The sequence below is a fragment of the Aspergillus saccharolyticus genome, assembly GCF_003184585.1.
Source record: "Aspergillus saccharolyticus JOP 1030-1 unplaced genomic scaffold BP01scaffold_10, whole genome shotgun sequence".
NCBI lineage: Eukaryota > Fungi > Ascomycota > Eurotiomycetes > Eurotiales > Aspergillaceae > Aspergillus > Aspergillus saccharolyticus.
The window spans coordinates 648,195-666,444 of NW_020290620.1; the positions used below are offsets into that span (position 1 = coordinate 648,195).

At 52.8% G+C, this 18,250-nt stretch overlaps 6 protein-coding genes across 6 annotated transcripts; 3 read left to right on the forward strand and 3 right to left on the reverse strand.

Annotated features, from left to right (window-relative positions):
- Positions 1-47: 47 nt before the first annotated feature.
- BP01DRAFT_415055 (zf-CHY-domain-containing protein) lies at positions 48-2,868 on the reverse strand. Its single transcript, XM_025579105.1, has 3 exons — positions 1,524-2,868; positions 1,110-1,474; positions 48-1,060 (listed from the first exon to the last, which is right to left on the reverse strand). The coding sequence occupies exons 1-3, from the start codon at positions 2,745-2,747 to the stop codon at positions 445-447; spliced, it is 2,205 nt and encodes a 734-aa protein (XP_025432595.1). The 5' UTR covers positions 2,748-2,868; the 3' UTR covers positions 48-444.
- Positions 2,869-6,588: 3,720 nt separating this feature from the next.
- BP01DRAFT_355608 (MDR family MFS transporter) lies at positions 6,589-8,824 on the forward strand. Its single transcript, XM_025574738.1, has 4 exons — positions 6,589-6,904; positions 7,006-7,343; positions 7,410-7,869; positions 7,955-8,824. The coding sequence occupies exons 1-4, from the start codon at positions 6,662-6,664 to the stop codon at positions 8,675-8,677; spliced, it is 1,764 nt and encodes a 587-aa protein (XP_025432596.1). The 5' UTR covers positions 6,589-6,661; the 3' UTR covers positions 8,678-8,824.
- Positions 8,825-10,176: 1,352 nt separating this feature from the next.
- On the forward strand, positions 10,177-11,473 carry BP01DRAFT_381641 (uncharacterized protein; the record flags this gene model as incomplete). Its single annotated transcript, XM_025577320.1, has 2 exons — positions 10,177-11,099; positions 11,161-11,473. The coding sequence occupies 2 exons, from the start codon at positions 10,177-10,179 to the stop codon at positions 11,471-11,473; spliced, it is 1,236 nt and encodes a 411-aa protein (XP_025432597.1).
- Positions 11,474-11,673: 200 nt separating this feature from the next.
- BP01DRAFT_397160 (putative glutamine-serine-proline rich protein) lies at positions 11,674-13,308 on the reverse strand (the record flags this gene model as incomplete). Its single annotated transcript, XM_025578498.1, has 3 exons — positions 11,674-12,424; positions 12,500-12,947; positions 13,038-13,308. The coding sequence occupies 3 exons, from the start codon at positions 13,306-13,308 to the stop codon at positions 12,103-12,105; spliced, it is 1,041 nt and encodes a 346-aa protein (XP_025432598.1). The 3' UTR covers positions 11,674-12,102.
- Positions 13,309-13,820: 512 nt separating this feature from the next.
- Positions 13,821-15,210, forward strand: BP01DRAFT_355610 (ureidoglycolate hydrolase). Its single transcript, XM_025574739.1, has one exon. The coding sequence runs from the start codon at positions 14,062-14,064 to the stop codon at positions 14,833-14,835; it is 774 nt and encodes a 257-aa protein (XP_025432599.1). The 5' UTR covers positions 13,821-14,061; the 3' UTR covers positions 14,836-15,210.
- BP01DRAFT_18364 (mismatch repair ATPase MSH1) lies at positions 14,949-18,248 on the reverse strand. The gene is made up of 3 exons (XM_025570888.1): positions 17,836-18,248; positions 16,842-17,760; positions 14,949-16,782 (listed from the first exon to the last, which is right to left on the reverse strand). Exons 1-3 carry the CDS (start codon positions 18,196-18,198, stop codon positions 15,062-15,064), a joined length of 3,003 nt encoding a protein of 1,000 aa, XP_025432600.1. The 5' UTR covers positions 18,199-18,248; the 3' UTR covers positions 14,949-15,061.
- Between the last annotated feature and the right edge of the window lie 2 nt (positions 18,249-18,250).

The window sequence follows — 18,250 nt, forward strand, 5'->3', positions numbered from 1 at the left end:
TCTGCAGACTTTTAGAAACAGAATAATTCAGATGCAGAATCCTTGGTTGAGATATATCTAAACTATGCCAGTTTCCCTCATGCATGCGAGATGTTTCAATGCGTCGTGAGTCCGAACATGTTGTCCCCTTATCTCCAATCAAGACACGCCCTCCCTTGTCCCCAGCAACTCAGACGCCCAATACAAATGCATAATATATCATATGGAAGAGCAAGCAAGAAAGCAAATGCAGCCCAAGTCATGTGTCTTTAGACTCCCTCCGTAAACGCGCCAGATATCATACAAGTCACTCCAGTTGGTCCAGCCAACTACCGTCATTGCCAATTGTGGTTTGTCGTCAATTCTTAACTGTGAAGAGGTCAGAAACCAATCTCACCCGCATCAATAAGCGGGCAAGCCTGTTCCACGCCGTGAGAGTGGTACAGTCACCCCTTCGAGGCGTTCTCAGCGGTGCCCGAAAATGTCAATTTCGTCGTCATCTTCCTCTTCCTCCTCACTACCATCCTCCTCACTGCTGCTCCCTGAGGCACCGCCATCCTCGTCTTCATTGACATCAGCATTCGAGCCACCGTCAGCAGACTCGGCTCGCTGACCGAGGAAACCATAGCTGTACTTGAATTTTGTTCCCCACAGGCTAAGTTCGCCGCCATCGTCATTCCCTCCTCCTCCTCCTCCTCCTCCTCCACCGCCGCCAACGCCCGGAAATGCGAGGCTGCTGAAGAAGGAGGTGGATTGCGCTCGCTCCGAGTCACGGTCCGTTGGAATCCCAAAATAGTTCCTGATAACGGGTGACACAGCACGATCGCGAGTCAAACTGTAAGAGGCAAATGGCCGGCTCGGATCTGCAGACATGGGAACAGTAAGCCGTGAGTCAGGCCCAGGGACGGAGCTGGTGTCGATACGGAGCGACTCGAACGTAGACAGGCCGCTGTCGTCGGCGCCGTGCGAGGAGGACCTGGCCCGCGTGGTAGAAAAATCCTCACTATCACTGTCGAGCGCAGAAGGATCCGAAGCGTTGCCTCGAACTAAACGGAGCTGTGCAGTATTGTACGATTCGCACCTGTGTTCGTTAGAATTCCTGATAGACATGTAGAGAGAACGAAACTCACAGGTCGCATCTTAGTCCCAGCCAATGATATCTCACGACAGATTTCGCACTGCAGTCGTTGCAATAGACCAGAGCTTTGGTGTCCTTGAACTCTGCCGGCATTGGCTGGCTTTCAATGGTGCGATCCAGATTCCGGAATGTAGATTCCATGTTAGTGATGGTTTTGCTGCAGATGGGGCAGCGATAAGAAGTCTTGGAATACTCGGACAGACACCGTTGGTGAATGCTGTGTCCGCACCGCATGAATACTACAGTCTCCGGGGAAGTGAACATATAGTCTCCGCATATGGGACAATCACACTGAGTGGAGCGCTCGATGCACCGATGAGTATTTTCAATTGATATAGGTAGGCAAACACTGCAGGTCTAAATTCGGTCAGCTTCCAGTTGGTCAACCTGGCCGGCGACTGCTTACCTTGCAATGGAAAAAGTCTTTCCCCAGACCTTTACCGATGCGGCAAATGCCACAATCACTGCAATGATATATACTCTTATGAGCATCATTATCCCAGAGCTTGCAAATTTCGCAGTAGTACTGCGCCGCTTGCTCGCCGCAGCTTCTGCAAGATTGTGCTGCAGGTTGAGCTTCCCCGCATAGCATGCAAAGCATGTGCTCTGTTTTCGGCCGATCCATACGGTGGTCCTCGACCTCATCGTGGCAGAACCGGCAGGTGTACCACTTTTTGCAGTCAAAACACTGAGCCTTGACGTTTGTTTTATAATGTGGGCAGCCCAAGAAAACTTCCTCGACCTCTTCAAGGTCCAAATCGTCAACCTCGCATGCAGGTGACTCGAGTTCTGGCTTGGGGGTGTAGGTCGGCACCAGATCTTCTGCCGTCAAGTTGTAGTAACCCTCGCTCCTAGCTGGAGTGGGAGACGAAGATAATGGCAGTCGCTCCAAGGAAATAATGCTCCATCGGCGAGCGGATTGGTCTTGCTTCGAATTCTGCGGAGTCAGAGGCGTGGGACTGCGGGGTGTGCTTTGATCGGCTGTGTCCCCCCGATGGAGATTGTAGTTTTCGGTCATCAGTGCGTGAATCATGCGTGCCTGGTCTGCATGGCTGTAGCCTAGATCTCGAATCGTATGAATCCGTCTCCGTAGAGCACCCATCCCGTCATCCTCGGGCAATGCGGCAGGACCACCGTGCTCGTCCGTCATGACAATGTTACCCATCGCGTGCTGCGCAATCTGTGAGCGTGGACTAGTAGGTTGTACGGCATCTGGCCTAGCTAGCGTCGCGGCGGTCTGCTGTGGACTAATCGGGGGATTGGCGCGCGGCATCTGGGAACGTGTTTGTGGTAGACGATCAGGACTTGAATTCATGGCCCATCCCAGAGGGAATCGGGGTTCTGGCACACGAGGGTTGCTAGTCGGTGAATTGGCTGAAGGCGATGCAGAGGTGACATTGCGGCCATCTTCAGACCCCGCATTTCCACCCTTGGGCGAATCCTCCAGGCTCACCGGATCGGTCATGACAGCACTATGGAATAGTTCGCTGCCATCGCTGACCACGGAGGAGGCACGATCTTTTTCAGCTGCAAGGGAATCAGCCGGGGGTGGTGAACTGGTCTGTTGTGAGAATCGACGGGCCTGCCGCACGACGGGTTCAATCAACAAAGAAGAGAGGAGCCCGCTCATGGAGGAGGTCAAACAGCATCTGATGCAGGCAGAGGCATAGAAAAACAAATAAAGAGACTCGATTATAAGAGATAAGAGAGTTGAGCTACACCGGAAAAGGCTTGGAATGCCCGGGTGTAAGGATGAGCAGGGGTAAAAGCAGCGAGGAAATCGGAGTAACTTCAGGACCGAAAAGGAGGGAGGGAGGGAGTGATTCGATCTCGGATGGCGATCGCTTCGTCAGCCGCTATGACGTTGGGCGTTTGGTCCCTGATCCCTGATCTTGGCGCGAGGGCGAAGAGTGTTCTGCACGCCCGCTGACAGTAAGTCTCATAAATGCTTTGTATTTAAACACAAATCGGGGTCATAGTCTGCAAGACAATTCTGCTGTTTTTGATATCACTTCTGGTCGAGATAGAGAGGGGAGGCTGAAGACGATTCAATAACTTCAATGACTGGGAGTAAAAGTGATCTTCCCATATCGGGCTTAGCCTAGGTCCATCTTTTGGACTGACTTTCCATATTTGGTTTAGTGCTATGAATATCTCGGCAGTTCATCAGACACCGGCATGTGATAATCATACCATAGTAATTTAACTTAGTTATTTATGTTTAGTTAACTCCTCAATAGCTGTCTCGAATGGAATCTTGAGTCGTAAAGATATCTCTCTCACAGAGAACGTCCAATCCGACCATATCCACCCGCCTTTCAACAAGATCTCATCTATCTAGAACTTGCGGACTTGCATAATCGCCTGCAGCTTATCGTCATTCTCCTTGAAGATCAACCCAACGAGGGAACATGTCCACTTGCGAAAACAATCCTGGGAGGGAGCATGGGTGAATCATTGACTGAATGAGTAGATGAGTAAACAAACAATTGATTGAGGGACTTCATGAATGGCTGAACAAATAAATGACTGAATGAACGTTTGAATGAATGATAGGAGTTGGACACATATACCTCCCGGAGGGATGAGGCCTTTATAGCATAAGTTCTGCGTATAGTTAATAGCTCGCATAGGCTCTGTTGGCTCGGAATGTTCTTTACGACATCAGACCGATGAGTTTAGTATGTATTGAGTATGCCTTGTCTCGGGTTTCCCCCTTGTCTAAAGCTCACTCCAGAAGGATGTGCAGCGCTGTGGGCAAAGCTAAGCCAATTCAAAGAGGCCGTCAAGACGAACCATATCGGCCAGTCACTCCACACAGTCCGTGCTGAGAGTAAGCAATGGATCCTAGCTCCTGCAGTCAGGGACCATAGTGAGATTGATTAACACAAGATAGGGACTCTCTCCAATGCTACTTGAGCTTCAGACTTCGAGCGACGTCTGTTAGCGAGATTAGTCGCTGGGTCAGCAATTTCCCACGGTGCCGTCTGATCCGGTTAGAGTCTATTGTTGAGCTGAGGTATATAGGTCGGAGTTTGTGCGTCTTCTGGCTGGTCTGTCGAGGCAGTGTCTGTATAGTTCTCTGTCGGTTACAAAGAGACTCAATCTCTCTATCCTCAGTATTCTGGCCCCTGGCACCCGCTGTGCTTGGCAACGTCCTGGCGTCGCCATACCAGGCCCTTTAAAAATCATACTGGTGAGAATAACGACGCTTTGAAGGCCTTATCGAATCATATGTGCAAAATTATGGCAAGGACAAGAAGGCCAATGCCAAGGCCTGGCGTCATGGAAACGCTGTGCAGGCTTATCAGGAATTCGAATTTAGGATTCTAGGGGATTATACATGCTAAGTCTGCTTCCATGCTTGCTCGAAATGTGGTCAAGAGGGGAGCAGAGAAGAAGAGGTTGCCGCTGGGTCAAGTCACTCAGGCGATGAAGTGCCTGTCCCCGTGGGTTTATCGTCAAAGTAGAAACTGAACAAGAATCAGCTTGGATGCTGCAATGCATGGACCCTAGATCTTCTCATAGCCACATTGGACTATCTTGGGATAGTAGAAGGATATTACTCTCCCAAAAAAAACCAGATACAAGTCCGACTCTCTTCGCCGTCCTCTGCCTTGACCTCTACCCCTTCCTCTGCCCCGCACTCGAGCCCATCCTTGAATCAGCCTCTATCGCTCCATGTCAGGATCACTCCAATGGGTGCGTATCTTCGTACAAAGCCGGACCATCACGGCAAGCACTAGCACAGACAGGACTTCCTCTTTCCCGAATTGCTGCATTTTGAGCTCTTTGGGTCGCCGATGGACGTCCTCGGGTGGGTCTCTTCGCAGGTTCTGCTCGCTCGGATCATTGTGCTTATGGGCCTCAGCCAGCGATTAGTACACCTCGATCCGATTCAGGTCATCTGCATCGATCTGCACGCGCAATGCTTGCAATCTCCCACAGAATGGATTAGAGGAGATTGAAGGAGGAAGAAGTCAGAACAAAACGACAGAAGGGTTCGCTCAAAATCTGACATCTCAGTAGCCCCTCGAGCAGTACCACCTACTAGTATATTCATAGTTGTAGATGCAATTGGACAACTTGGTTGGTCGTCAGTCGGCGGAATCTAGGTATGGAGTATGAAAGCTTTCCCCCCCACCAGCTGGCCTGAAGTATCGAACCTCACTTCGCTTCCCCACCAATTTTCTGCTTTACATTAGCTTGTGCTTCTAGTTAGCACAGCTTTGTCAAATTAAGGAGAGTTTTGAGAGACTAAGAACAGTAACTAGGATAAGTATCAAGATTCCAAATATGAAAGGTCAAAAGTAGTACTAGACCTATACGGTGCCGGCAATCACAACTTACCGATGAAGGTGAATGTCTGACTGCCGTAACTCATTCCGTACTGGACCCTGTCTTCGGCAATGCAAGACTCTCGGGGGATTTTCCGCCGATTTTCCTTTACCTCTGATCCACTTTGACAAATTAAGCCAGATTAGTGGAATGTATGAATCTACACTTGTGCTGCCGGCTTACTGTAGGTTTAGGGGGGAATAGGGTGAGTTGGTGCACCTTGATCGAACAACAGGCGCCAAAAAAGGAGACTCTGAGCTATTTCGGGGGTTTCAAAACGTGATTTTGTGACTTTCACATCAAGGATACAGCCATATCAAGGTGAATGAGGTACAAGCTCCGGATGTCAAGTACATGCTCAAGAACAGAAGATGAGACTATGTGAAAGTTATTTACTCAATCCCCGCGATATAAATTCTTTGTGGTCAATATACGAACCAAGACCAATATGCCATCTGCCCTGGAATTGATCGTGATGTTGTACTATAGTAGCGCATGATAGATCGGTTCACGTGTGCTGCCCCAAGTGACTTTGCAGCAAGTCCGAGATTTATATTGAAATAGCCGTTTATTTCGATGACATATTAGGATTCTCGTACTACTTCACGACGGTAACCGGGTGCATGCTCATAGTAGACCATATATCCACTGATGATGACACCTTAGCAACGGAGACCTCATTTTTGAGCAAGCGCCTCTTCTCCTGGCTCGAAAAGACACACATCTTACTTTGCTCTCGTCAGTATGGGCAGTCTGTTGTGCATCACTCAGACCTATTGCCTTGATATGTACTTGATGGTAGCGGCAAAGAGTGGACTCGATTCCAAGATCCCACGTAGGGCACGCGTCGATTCCGTAGCGGATCTCAACGCGAACACGGATCAGAAAAGGCAGAGCCTCTAGATCAGCTCGACCATTTCGCTGACTACTTGTTGCGATAGTACACCCAGAATGACCCGTTCGTCAATCACAAATGATCATTCTTTTCGGACCCGAGGTTTGAAATACGATGCAGAGTGAGTGACCAATAACCAAAACCTCGGAATCTCTTCCGAGCCAAGAAGAAGAGCAAGAGACAAACAGAACAAACCGCTCTGACTCAAACCAGATTTCTCTTTCCATAAGTTCCTTATCTTTCATTGGAACCAAATTCCCTCCTGCGACGACTGAGAAGTCTGTAACTGAGATCACCCGACAGTCTTCAAGATGAGCGGTGTTGCGCAGCAAAGTTCCGCTCCGATCGAGATGGAATCGACGTCGTCTCCATCGCAACCTGTCACTGGGATGGACCGCTCGGGCAATTCGGACAAGAACAGCAACCAATTATTGAGCCATGGTCTGGAATCAGGCAACTCGCAGTCGGAAGAAATCCAAAGACTCGAATCGGAACAGAATGCCCCTGTGGCTCGCAGCAATTGGAAGATATTCTTGACCATGATTGCTCTTTCGGTACGTTATCACCAAGGGAAGCCTGCGTACTGATTGCGGCCAATTTCTGGTGGAGAGCCCAACCCGATAAGCCCTTACTTACTGATACGCGCGTCATCAAGCTTGCTCTTTTCATCTCAGCCCTAGACCAGACGATCGTGGCGACGGCGACCCCCACAATAGCGTCCGAGTTGCACTCCGCGTCGGGCTATGTTTGGATCGGGGGTGCATATCTCCTGGCCAATGCGGCTAGTTCTAATATCTGGGCCAATCTCTCCGATATCTGGGGACGGAAGCTCGTTCTTCTCACCGCTGTCGCCTTGTTCTTTGGCGCATCCATCATTTGCGCGACTGCGGTCGATATGCCCATGCTGATTGCCGGTCGTGGTCTACAAGGTATAGCCGGCGGTGGGCTCATTCAATTAATCACTATCACTATCTCTGACCTGTTCAGTGTCCGGTATGGAATTGACGTATACCCGTATCCCCTACTCAGTGGCGTATGCTAATCTTCATCGTTGACCAGACTTCGCAGCCTTTTCATGGGACTCATTGAGTTCATCTGGGCGATCGCAGGAGCCATGGGCCCTCTTGTCGGAGGTGCCTTCACCCAATCCGTTTCCTGGCGATGGATTTTTTGGATCAACCTTCCCGTCTGTGGAACGGCCTTCGTGCTCCTATTCTTATTCTTGGACATCCACAACCCTAGAACCCCTGTTTTGGCCGGCATCAAAGCAGTGGACTGGTGGGGAAGCTTCTCCATGCTTGCGCTGATTATTTTGCTTCTCCTTGGCCTTGACTTTGGAGGAGCCACCTTCCCGTGGGACTCGCCCAAAGTGATCTGTCTCATCGTGTTTGGCGCTTTGATGTCGGTCGCCTTCATTTACAGTGAGAAGCGATTGGCCAAGTACCCACTCATGCCACTTGGGGTCTTCCACAATCGATCCAACGTGGCCTGCTTCTTGGTCGCGTTCACCCATGGCTTTGTAAGTGGTTCTCCAAAGGGCTGTCCTTCTCTCGTGACTCGAGCACAAAGCGTGCCAAGTTGAATACTAAGACCTATATGACCAGGCTTTCCTCGGATCGGAGTACTACCTCCCGACATATTTCCAATCAGCAAAGGAAGCGACCCCCTTCCACTCCGGACTGATGATCCTCCCCTTCGTGCTCACCGAAGCCGCTCTGAGTCTCTTTGCCGGATTGTTCATCCATGGCACCGGCCGGTACCTTGAGATCGTCTGGACGGGGACTACCCTCGTTGTCTTGGGTCCCGGACTGTTCGTCAATCTCGACACGGGGTCCTCGCTGGGTAAGATTGTCGGCTATCAGATCGTGGCCGGGATGGGATGCGGCTTGCTCTTCTTCCCGCCGCTTCTTGCTCTCCAGAGCAATGTCACGCAACGGGACACGGCGAGCGCCACCGCCACCTTTGGTTTCATCCGCAACGTGGCGATGGCCATGTCGGTGGTGCTGGGCGGTGTCGTGTTCCAGAACAGTATGGAGATGCGACAGGGCGATCTCCGTGCGGCAGGCCTATCGTCCGCTTACTTGGACGAGTTCTCGGGGTCGGAGGCTGCGTCCAATGTGGTGATCATCTCCACGATTCAGGAGGCGGATCAACGCCATGCGGTAGCCACCGCGTACGCCTGGAGTCTGCGTAATATGTGGATTCTGTATGCGTGTGTGGCGGCTGTGGGATTTGTTGCCAGCATGTTCATCACACGGCAGCATCTGAGCAAGGAGCATGTCGAGACCAAAACCGGGCTGAAGGAGAAGGAGTCGACAAGCTCGTAGCGGTCATTAGAGATGTTGCCAAAGATGGTTTTTACAAAAGTTTTGGGATTTTGGGTTCGATAGTAGTAGTTCCTCAGTACATAAGTAGTTACTCATAGTTGCATTTGTATATACGAAGTGTCACAATCGGCACCAATTTGATTAGTGTTAGATGATTACACCATGATAGTATCTCACAAAACAATTTAATCAACCCACCCCTGCGTAAAGAAGGCGTTGGAATTGACAGAGCGCTAAAACCGCCCCCTAATCTCGATGACGAGGCGAAACGAATCGGCAAACGTGGTTGTTGTAAGTTGCATCTCAGGCTAACCTCCCGAGACAATCCCCGCAACGCCACTCCGCCACAGAGCGAATCCCTCGGAGACCAGCAGGAGCAATGAGAACCAGGGCTGAAACCGTCCTCATCCAAGATGTGATTCTGTGCGTATCCTGCTCTACGAACCGCATCTCATCACAGAATCAAGATTCAGACCTGAGCCTGAAAGTTATCCTCGAGGTTTGGGGGCGGATACGTCTGAAGGCATAGGGATTTCTAACGAGTCGTATTGCTCAGTGGTCTTGCCGTCTAGCTGCGTAGGGTCTAATGGTTTGAACGGTTAGTGAACAAACCGTACTATTTTGTTGGCTCAACTGGGGAGGGGGCCTGACAGCTATGAACTAGTTCGTCGAAACGAGAATAGCCCGAATCATCGCAATCCGACTGAGAAGGTAATCACGATTAGGTACTCAACTGTTGACACTGAATGTGTTGCCACGCTGAGGTAGTTAGTTGTTTTGCTGTGATGCCAGTGAGTGATTGAAGCGACTGGACTGTCCCATCGCTCGCTCGATGGCTCGCTGGTCTCCCCTTCACTCACCTGCGAGAAGGGGTCCACACAGGCACAACCCGCTCAGACAAGACGCAGGTACCAGGGACATTCAGACTCAGGCTGCAGACGAGATCTGTTGGCAAGCCCAAGCCCATCTAGAAATTAGATCGATCTTACTCTTACGGCGGGAAGGTTGAGCGAACGAACCGGGTTCACCGGCGAGAAGACGGTGCGGAGGTGGGCGGGCAGTGCAAAGGTCCTGGAGGAAATGAGTGAGTGGGTCAAGTTGGGGGCGATACAGGAAGCTAGAAGGAAATTCGACATTGACTGCGGGAGAGAGAAGCTTCCAAGAATTGAAGTAAGCGTCGGTTGGGGGCTGTGGGTAGAGCTTCATTGCCTCTTTTTCTCATCCTTTCCCTATCCCGGTAATGAGCTTGGCCATTCAGCCCCCAACCATTACTGGCACCACTTCATCTTCCATAGATCCAAGATTACAACAACCGAGTCGAGGGGCCACAATGATTCTTGAGTTCATTACGTGTTGGATGTGTGAAACCATGGGCTGGAATGGACTTGGGATGAGGATGGGATGATAGATGCAGGTAAAGGAGAAGGGATAAAAGCGTTCCAGATGTCCCAGCTCAGTCAAAACGCAGACAACCGCTTCGCGCACACAAGACCGCAATCATGCTCAGGAAGTCCTTATTGTTGGCCTTGTTGGCCAGTCGAGTCGTGACTGGAGCCCTGGCGGCCGATGTCATTGCGAGTTCAGTCGAGCCCTTTGACCCTCTGGCGATAGTGGTAGATGTGGCAGAGCAGCCCAACCTTCACGAGAATGTCGCCAGGCATGATTTGGGGCATTTCCTGCAGCGCAGGAAGCACAAGTCCAGCAGCAGCAGCAGCAGCAGCAAGGGTAAAGGTAGTACACATGAGACTGGTAGCGAAGACACCACCACCAAAGCTGAAGAAAAGAAGACAACAACCACCAAGAAGGCGGAGTCGACAACATCCACCAAATCCACAACCACTCATACGACCACCACCACGACTACCACCACGGAAGAGAAGCAGACATCTACTACCTCCTCGAGCTCTACCACCTCTCATTCCTCTTCCACTACTGCAACTTCGACTGCTACTAGCACCACCGCGACCACTAGCAAGACCACATCCACGGTGTCGACATCTTCTGAGCCTGACTACTCAACGACTTCGATCAGCACAACGTCAACATCAGCACCCACAGCTACCTCTAGCTCTACCACGACCGCTGTTGCAGCAGAGCACTCTCCTACCACTTCTAAGGAGGCAGCCTCCCAGTCAGCTACCAGCTCTATTGAAGCAGGGCATGGGTCTACAAGCACGGTGGACACGACAACGAAATCTGTCACAACCTCTGCAGAGCTGCACCATGCCTCATCAACCAGGATCGATACGACGCACACGTCCACAACCACCTCCCTCCCGACTTCGGTGGGAGAGGAGCAACCGGCTAGTGCAAGCGTCCAGGTCGGCACAAGCACCACTGAGGCACCCAGCGCGGCGACCTCGACCGAGTCAGGCTCTGATGAGTCGGGGAGTTCAGACGACGATGGTTCTTCTTTGTCAGAGTAAGTCACAGTTAACCGCAACCCACTCTACAATTTGAGTCACGCTGACAGACATCCCTAGCACGATCAGCAGTATCGGAGACACGATCAGCAGCGTAGGTGATACCGTCGGTAGCATCGGCGATACTATCTCTTCCCTTGAGGATGGATCCGACGACGGCTCAACCACCTCAGACGACTCCGGAAGCTCCTCCCTCTCCTCCCCCTCCTCCGCCCTCATCATCGACGATAGTTCCACCGCGGCCGCAATCCCCTCCTCTACTCCAATAGCCTCGAGTTCCCGACCACCCAGACCCCTGCAGACCTCAACCTTCACCATCATGGCTTCGCCAACATCATCTCAAACCACCCCGGAGGCGACACTGATTGTCTAAGTCCTCCGATATACATGTGAAATAGTAGACCGTACCGTACAACTCCCAAGCGGGTGGTTGTATTAACTCTCCACTCCTTTGATTTCCTCCTCTTCTGCTGCACTCTGTATGTATGAATCCTCTTCTTGAATTTGCATCAGAGACTATTTCAATTCGGGACGTGCCTCTCATTTTCCATCCTTCATGCTATTTCTTTCATTGCCACGTATGTCTCTGACCTTCACTTCTTTCTCTCGTTCATCCCATTTTTGCCTCATCTGTGTAATGACTAAGTTTGTATGACTGTTTGGGAACTTCGAGTTGAAATCTTACAGGTCATTTGACGGCATCGCATTGCAATCATAAGAAAGTTATTCTGCCGGCATCCTACCGGCACGACCGGCATGGGTTTAGCGACTAGATGAGAATAGCTCCTTACACCCCCCTGAGTCAGCAGAAACTTGCAAAGAAAAGTCAAGCTGGACTCCGCAAAGTCTACGATGAACATTGCCTACAATTCATGAAAGGAGTAGCCAAAAGCCAAGCATTAAGTCCTAAGTCCATAGTTCTTGGAAAACCACTATCATTCCAGATGATTCTTCGCAACCCGTTCCTCGCCATCACTGCACCTCGCCCATGAGACCACTCGTCTAGTCCAAGAACACCAACCGGCCGTTCTGGTTCGAGATGCGCTCATCCAACCGAATATAGCTCCGCTTCCACCCCCCATTTCCATTGCCAAGGTCGGCCACCAAGACCCGGCCCCCATCTTCCAGATGAACATTACTGGCCGAGGCCGCGAAATTGCCATGGCGCGCCCACTTCAACTCCCCCCAGGAGTTGGTCAGCACGTCGTTCAAGGGGAGCACCGACCGATGCTGGTGGCCGTTCACATCGCTGCAATAGGCCACGAGCTCGTGGTAACCCTCAAGCCGAATCTCGCGGGACGAGCCGGAGAAATTCCCGCGGTAGCTTCCGCCCCCGCCGCCGTGGTGGTGGTGGCAGTGCTTCTTCTCGTCATCGGACGAGGAAGAAGATGAAGATGACGAGGAGCTGGAGTGACGGTTGTGGCGGTTGGCGCGGCGTTGCATCTTGCGTTCTTCCTTCTCGCGACGCTTCTGCTCCTTGAGGGCCTCCTTTTGCCGGCGTTGGGCTTCTTTCTCCTCCTCTTCCTTCTTCTTGCGGTGGTTCTTGATGGCGTCTTCGGCGACAGAGCCGGTCAGAGCGCCTCCGATCGCACCGAGGAAGCCGTGATTGACTTTGTGGCCTGCAAAAGCGCCGGCTGCACCGCCAGTGACGGCGCCTAGGAAGCCGCGATCCTGTTCATCGGTGGCACTGGGTGGCAGGTTGGGTTCTGAGGTCACGGTATAGGGTGGGGGTTGTTGGGGGTGGCCTGGTTGCTGCGGGTAGGGGGAGTACGGGCGGTCGTTGTAGGGTGGGTTGTTACCCGGTGCGCCTCCCTCCTGCGGGGGGTATGGGGGGTACCCAGGAGGGCCTCCGTGTTGAGGGTATGGGGGCTGCTGTGGCTGGCCGTACGGCTGGTGGGGGTAGCCTTCGCCGCCTACAGAGGGGGATGGTGAAGGACCGCTCCATGATGGCTGGCCCATGGGTTGGTAGGGGCTATGAGCGCGAGTGGGATCTGGCGAAGTAGCATAGTAGTTCTGGTTGGGATTGGCGGTTTGAGGATAGTAGTTCTCGTAGTTGGGTTTCTGGTTGGGATCGGAGGGAGGATAGGGGCTGTAGGGACCAGTGCGAGGTGTGTCGGCACCAGGCGTCGATGAAGACCAGGGTCCAGGAGTATGTGTTTCCTCGCGACGAGGGTTCTGGGAACCGCCGAAGTACTCTTGTGCGGACATGGTGCGGGTTGTCTGATATTTAAAGTAGTAAAGAACAGGGAGGAGGGGAAAAGTGAGAAGAGGTTAGTAGGAAATAGAAAAAGAAGTGAAGTTGGTGGGGGGGGTTCAAGAGAGGAATATATATGGGGGCACCTGCTGTATTTACTGCCCGTCAGCAGTGGCTGTGCGGGGGCATATTTACTGCAGTGCCTGAGTGGGGCTCAGACGCTGGGTGTTTCACTCCTGCCTGTTTTGGGCAAGCATAAGGCTGACGGAGACTCGATCCTGAAAATGAGGGGCACTGCCACACCAGGCGGGGATGTCACTGTGGCTGAGTCGGAGAATTTGCCGGGCGGTCAGTGGCTCGCACTCCACCGCCGCACGTTCTCATGCATCATCATAGCAGTCAGTCTATACTCCATTCGAACCCAATACCTACCCTCTCTTCTCCAGTGGAACTTCGAATTCAAACAATTTCACCTACTCGACATTTGAATCGAAGGTATTCTATTCTGCTCGTCAATTGCAAAACCAAAAACAAAAAAAAAAAAAAAAAAAAAACAAAAAAGCTGCTATCGGCCTCTTCCGGATGGCAGCCCCGCTTGCTGATAAGAACGGCGACTGCCGATAACTGAGTCTCTCTCCATTCAACATCCCCCGGATTTATAACCAGCCCAGGTTCCTTTCCGACGATCCTCTCTCAAAAAGTCACATCATACAAAAAAAACACCAATTGGCATCATCCTCAGCAGCAACAGCAGCATCATCGCCACCATGGCACCACCGACTCTCTCATCCCCGACACCCACCCTAACCCTCACGCCCGAACCGCTCACTCCATCCGCCTTCTCCAGCTTCGGCACCGCTATCACCTCACCTCTCCCCCGCACGACAACCAAACCACCACCCCCGTCCACCCTCCAAACCCTGCACCCCGTGCCCGTTCTCGCCAACCAAAACACCGCCCTCAAGTACAGTCCCATCTCGCCGCTCGACGACCACTACATGACGGCCCCATGTCCCAGCGGCCGCGCCTCCTCCGCTCGCATGACCATGTTCTCCTGCTTCCCGCGGCCTCTCCGCGTGAACCCCGATCAGAAAGCCATCTTTGACGTCCGCATCCTCGAGCGCCACCCATTTACCACCCAGACTTTCGCCCCTCTCGATCTGTCGAGTCAATCGACGACCGGCCCGCACGGCAACGCGGAGCCATTCTACCTGGTCATCGTGGCGCCCTCGCTGACGGGCACAACCGCGCAGGCTACTACCGCCGCCGGGAAGGTGGTCACCGTGGCCAACCCGCCGGATTTGAGCCGCGTAAGGGCGTTTGTGGCGCGCGGCGGCCAGGCCGTGACCTATGCGGCGGGGACGTGGCATGCGCCTATGGTGGTGGTCGGGGACCGGAGGGTGGATTTTCTGGTGGTGCAGTTTGTTAATGGAGTTGATAGTGAGGATTGTCAGGAGGTGGTGTTTGGGGAAGGGATTGGGGTTGAGGTTGATCGGGAAGGCGAGCTGGGGGCTGGGGAGGTGGTGAAGGCGAGGCTTTGATTTGCGGGGATTGTGAACTGGGGGTGGGTTAGGGTCGTGGACAATACGGAATGGCATCGTGGCATTGGGTTTGTATGGGACAGAGAAAAGTGTATTGTATTGTACATAGCTGTTGGACCGAAATATTCTGGAGGATAGAGGCTGGGTACAGCCGGGGGGAGTGGAAAGTAATGTACATAAATTGCCAATATTGACGTGCGTGATCGAAAAGTGATATGTGCAGTCATCATACAGGGGCTGTTGCCTGGTTCTCATGCGAGTCAGTCATCAGTCCTTGGTGACGCACTCGTCGCGCCAATTCAATGGTCTCGGAGGGCAAGCCAGCCAGCTGGGCCACTTTGAGGGCATGGGATTCGCGGTTCACACCCTTGCGCAGCCGGTGCACAAACGAAAAGCCCCCGTTCGCCGTCTCCTTGACGTCGGTACAGTACCGGCCGAGCGACTCGAAGTCGCGGGTCATGTCTGCCAGCGTATGGAAGTGCGTTGCAAAGAGCGTTCGGCAACGATTGTGATAGTGCAGGTGGTGCAGGCATGCAAAGCTCACAGCAGTCCCATCCTCCGGCGTTGTGCCTCGACCCACCTCGTCCATGATCACAAAGGATCGCGGAGTCGCCTGCTTCAGAATCGCCGCCGTCTCAAGCATCTCCACCATGAAGGTGGACTGGTCCCGGAACAAGTCGTCGGCCGCTCCGATCCGACTAAAGATCTTGTCTACAATGCCCATCTCCGCATAGTCGGCCGGCACTAACGATCCGACTTGGGCGAGGATCGTGATCAAAGCGTTCTGTCGGAGAAAGGTGCTCTTGCCAGCCATGTTGGGGCCGGTGACGAGCCAGATTCGGTCCGGCTCTCCCAGAAAGCAGTCATTGCTGACGAACCGCCGGCCCTGCTCTTCCAGACCCAGCTTGACCGTGGGATGTCGACCACCGATGATCTTGTGGCATGGGCCGTCGACGAAGATTGGACGGACCAGTCTCTGCTCTTGGGCCAGGGTGGCGAATGAGCATGCTACGTCCAGTTCGTCCAGAACGGCCGCGTTGCGGCGGATTTTGACGAGGTTGAGGATGACCTCGCGGCGCAGGATCTCGAAGATTGCCTGCTCTTCTTGGCGGATCTGGAGCTTGATCTGGTCTATCTGGCCGCCCAGCTCGGTCCACGCTGGCAGGTAAAATGACCGAGTGGACTTCGTCATTGAGACATTCCGCGTCACTCCCAAGTCTTCCAGGGATTGCTGGGAGATCTTCGCAGCTTTGACGTGGCATATGTGACCGAGGCCCGGAGTCCATTTGAGGGAAAGAGCCGTCGACCCGACAGCGTCGCGAAGGCGCTGGGTGAGTTCCGCCTTCTCATCGTACAGACAGTCCATTCTTTGATGGAGGTCCTGGAGAGCAGGGCTGGCGCCGCGCCGCATGATCCAGGTTTCGATGGCAGACGCTTCATCTGCCGTCCCGGACCCGCCTCGTTCGCCGCTCCTCATCCGGACTTTCTTCGGCAAAGTCTCCATTTCACCCGGCAGACCTTCGTTCAAGGTCACCTCCTGTGCTAGCATGGCTGCTTCAGCAGCGGTGTCATCTTCAATGCGTTGTTTCTGTAGCAGCCCCTCTTCGTCGATCGCGGCCGTGATTTTCTCGGCCAGAATCGTGGGCCCGTTCATATACAATCGATCAATCATGGCCTTCAGGCTACGACCTGCGGGTGTATCTTTACATTTTCGCCTTTTACTCATCAGCACCCGCCTGATTTCTTTTGAAGCTTCGATGGCGCGGGAAAGGCATATCAGGTCATCTGCGTCTCCTCTCCCTAGCGTAAACTTCTGAACCAATCTCTGCGCATCGTAGCTGCGCTTCAAGTACTCGATGACATTGCTGTGCAAGGCAGTATCGTCGATGAAGGTACACACGAGGTCCAGGCGTTCGTTGATCACACCCATAGAGGTTGAAGGAGAGGCTGCAATATTAGGCATTAGTCGAGGAAAGTTGATCGAGCACAAGGGAATGAAAGCATACTTAGGCGATCACGTAGCAGCCGCGCACCGCTCTTCGTCGACGTCCTGCGTACCGCATGAAGCAAGCTCCCTTTACCGAAGCCATCCCTGGCCGTTTCCAGTATCTCCAGGCCTCTCAGACTGTTCCGGTCAATGCTCATCGATTCGTCCAAATCCCGACGGCGCGGGGGTTGAAGCTTCATATTCAATCCTTGTAGCTGAACGCGGATGTATTCGAGTAGGCTGAAGCCAGCAGCTACCTCTTCGTGAGTAAAAGACTCTGCAGCTTTGGCAGATATGGGTGCTTCGAGCACCGATCCCCACTTCGTCATGGGCTCGATCTTGGAAGGAAAGGGGAAAAAGGTCATCAATCGTTGGTCATGCCCGCTCAGTAGCTCTAGCTCTTGCCTGACCCCGTCTCCGAGGGCTTGATCAACCAGCACCTCACGCGCACCTATACGTGCAATCGCCGACGGCAGCATCTGGGCTGTGATCACTTGGGTAAAGAAATCACCGGTGGAGAGGTCCAACCACGACAGGCCAACATTCTGGGACGCTAGTGGCAGCACATGTTGTTTTGACGAGTCATCATCCTGGCCCCCCTGCTCTTTGACGGAGCTGCCATCCAGATAGATCGCTAGCAAGAAGTTGTTCTCGGAAGGATCCATGAACTTCTCATCAATCAGGGTGCCGGGGGTAATGATCCGGGCGACTTTGCGGTCGAAAAGAAGGCCATTATTGCGCAGCTTGCCCTCAGCATCATTGGCAAACTCTTCGCTTATAGCCACATACTTGTTCAAGTCCTGAACGAGTATCTTGAGGAAGCGGTCCAGCTGGAAAAAAGGAAAGCCGGCCATGTAAACAGGCCCGGCACTTGTCCTTTTTATGGCCAGTTTCAGGTTCAGCAACGGAGCCAATTCTTCTGCCTGCTCAAAGTACAGCTATAGCATAGCAGCGTCAGAACACGCTACGTGCAGGAATAAAGCGAGGCTCTGGCTGGCAGTCTCATCTCATACCTCGTAAAACCCGCCAACGCGGGTCAGGACAACACAGTTCTTAAACTTTTGCATGTTGTTGCGGTGTCCCTGCAGAACAACCGGATATTGAGGGCCAGCATTGGAACCATCGTCGAAAGGTTCCAGTTTTAAAGCGCCCTGAGGCAAGTCCTTCAATACCACCGAAGATTTGGATTTGGCAGTTCTACTCGGACCGTGTGTGGTGGGCGTCACCCGGGGTGGAATGCATAGAATCGGCCTCCGAGCATGGTGGCAGATGGTGCGGTGTACATGACAGCGATACGGTGGACAAGTCGTCCGAACAAGACTCACATGTCGCTGCGCCTGGATCAAATTAGAGATCGATAATCCATGGGCACGCATCGTCTCGGCCCCGATCACCTCAACTTGCAGAAATTCAAGTTGTATACGCGTT

Excerpts from the sequence above, each read along its gene's own strand:
- BP01DRAFT_18364 (XM_025570888.1), bottom strand. The coding sequence starts at position 18,198 with ATGCGTGCCCATGGATTATCGATCTCTAATTTGATCCAGGCGCAGCGA. Across the intron at positions 17,761-17,835 it reads GCGTTGGCGGGTTTTACGAG|CTGTACTTTGAGCAGGCAGA; the intron begins GTATGAGATGAG and ends GCTATGCTATAG. Across the intron at positions 16,783-16,841 it reads GCTGCTACGTGATCGCCTAA|CCTCTCCTTCAACCTCTATG; the intron begins GTATGCTTTCAT and ends CTAATATTGCAG.
- BP01DRAFT_355610 (XM_025574739.1), top strand. The coding sequence starts at position 14,062 with ATGGCACCACCGACTCTCTCATCCCCGACACCCACCCTAACCCTCACG.
- BP01DRAFT_415055 (XM_025579105.1), bottom strand. The coding sequence starts at position 2,747 with ATGAGCGGGCTCCTCTCTTCTTTGTTGATTGAACCCGTCGTGCGGCAG. Across the intron at positions 1,475-1,523 it reads AAGACTTTTTCCATTGCAAG|ACCTGCAGTGTTTGCCTACC; the intron begins GTAAGCAGTCGC and ends GACCGAATTTAG. Across the intron at positions 1,061-1,109 it reads CTGGGACTAAGATGCGACCT|GTGCGAATCGTACAATACTG; the intron begins GTGAGTTTCGTT and ends TAACGAACACAG.
- BP01DRAFT_355608 (XM_025574738.1), top strand. The coding sequence starts at position 6,662 with ATGAGCGGTGTTGCGCAGCAAAGTTCCGCTCCGATCGAGATGGAATCG. Across the intron at positions 6,905-7,005 it reads TGACCATGATTGCTCTTTCG|CTTGCTCTTTTCATCTCAGC; the intron begins GTACGTTATCAC and ends CGCGTCATCAAG. Across the intron at positions 7,344-7,409 it reads TCTGACCTGTTCAGTGTCCG|ACTTCGCAGCCTTTTCATGG; the intron begins GTATGGAATTGA and ends ATCGTTGACCAG.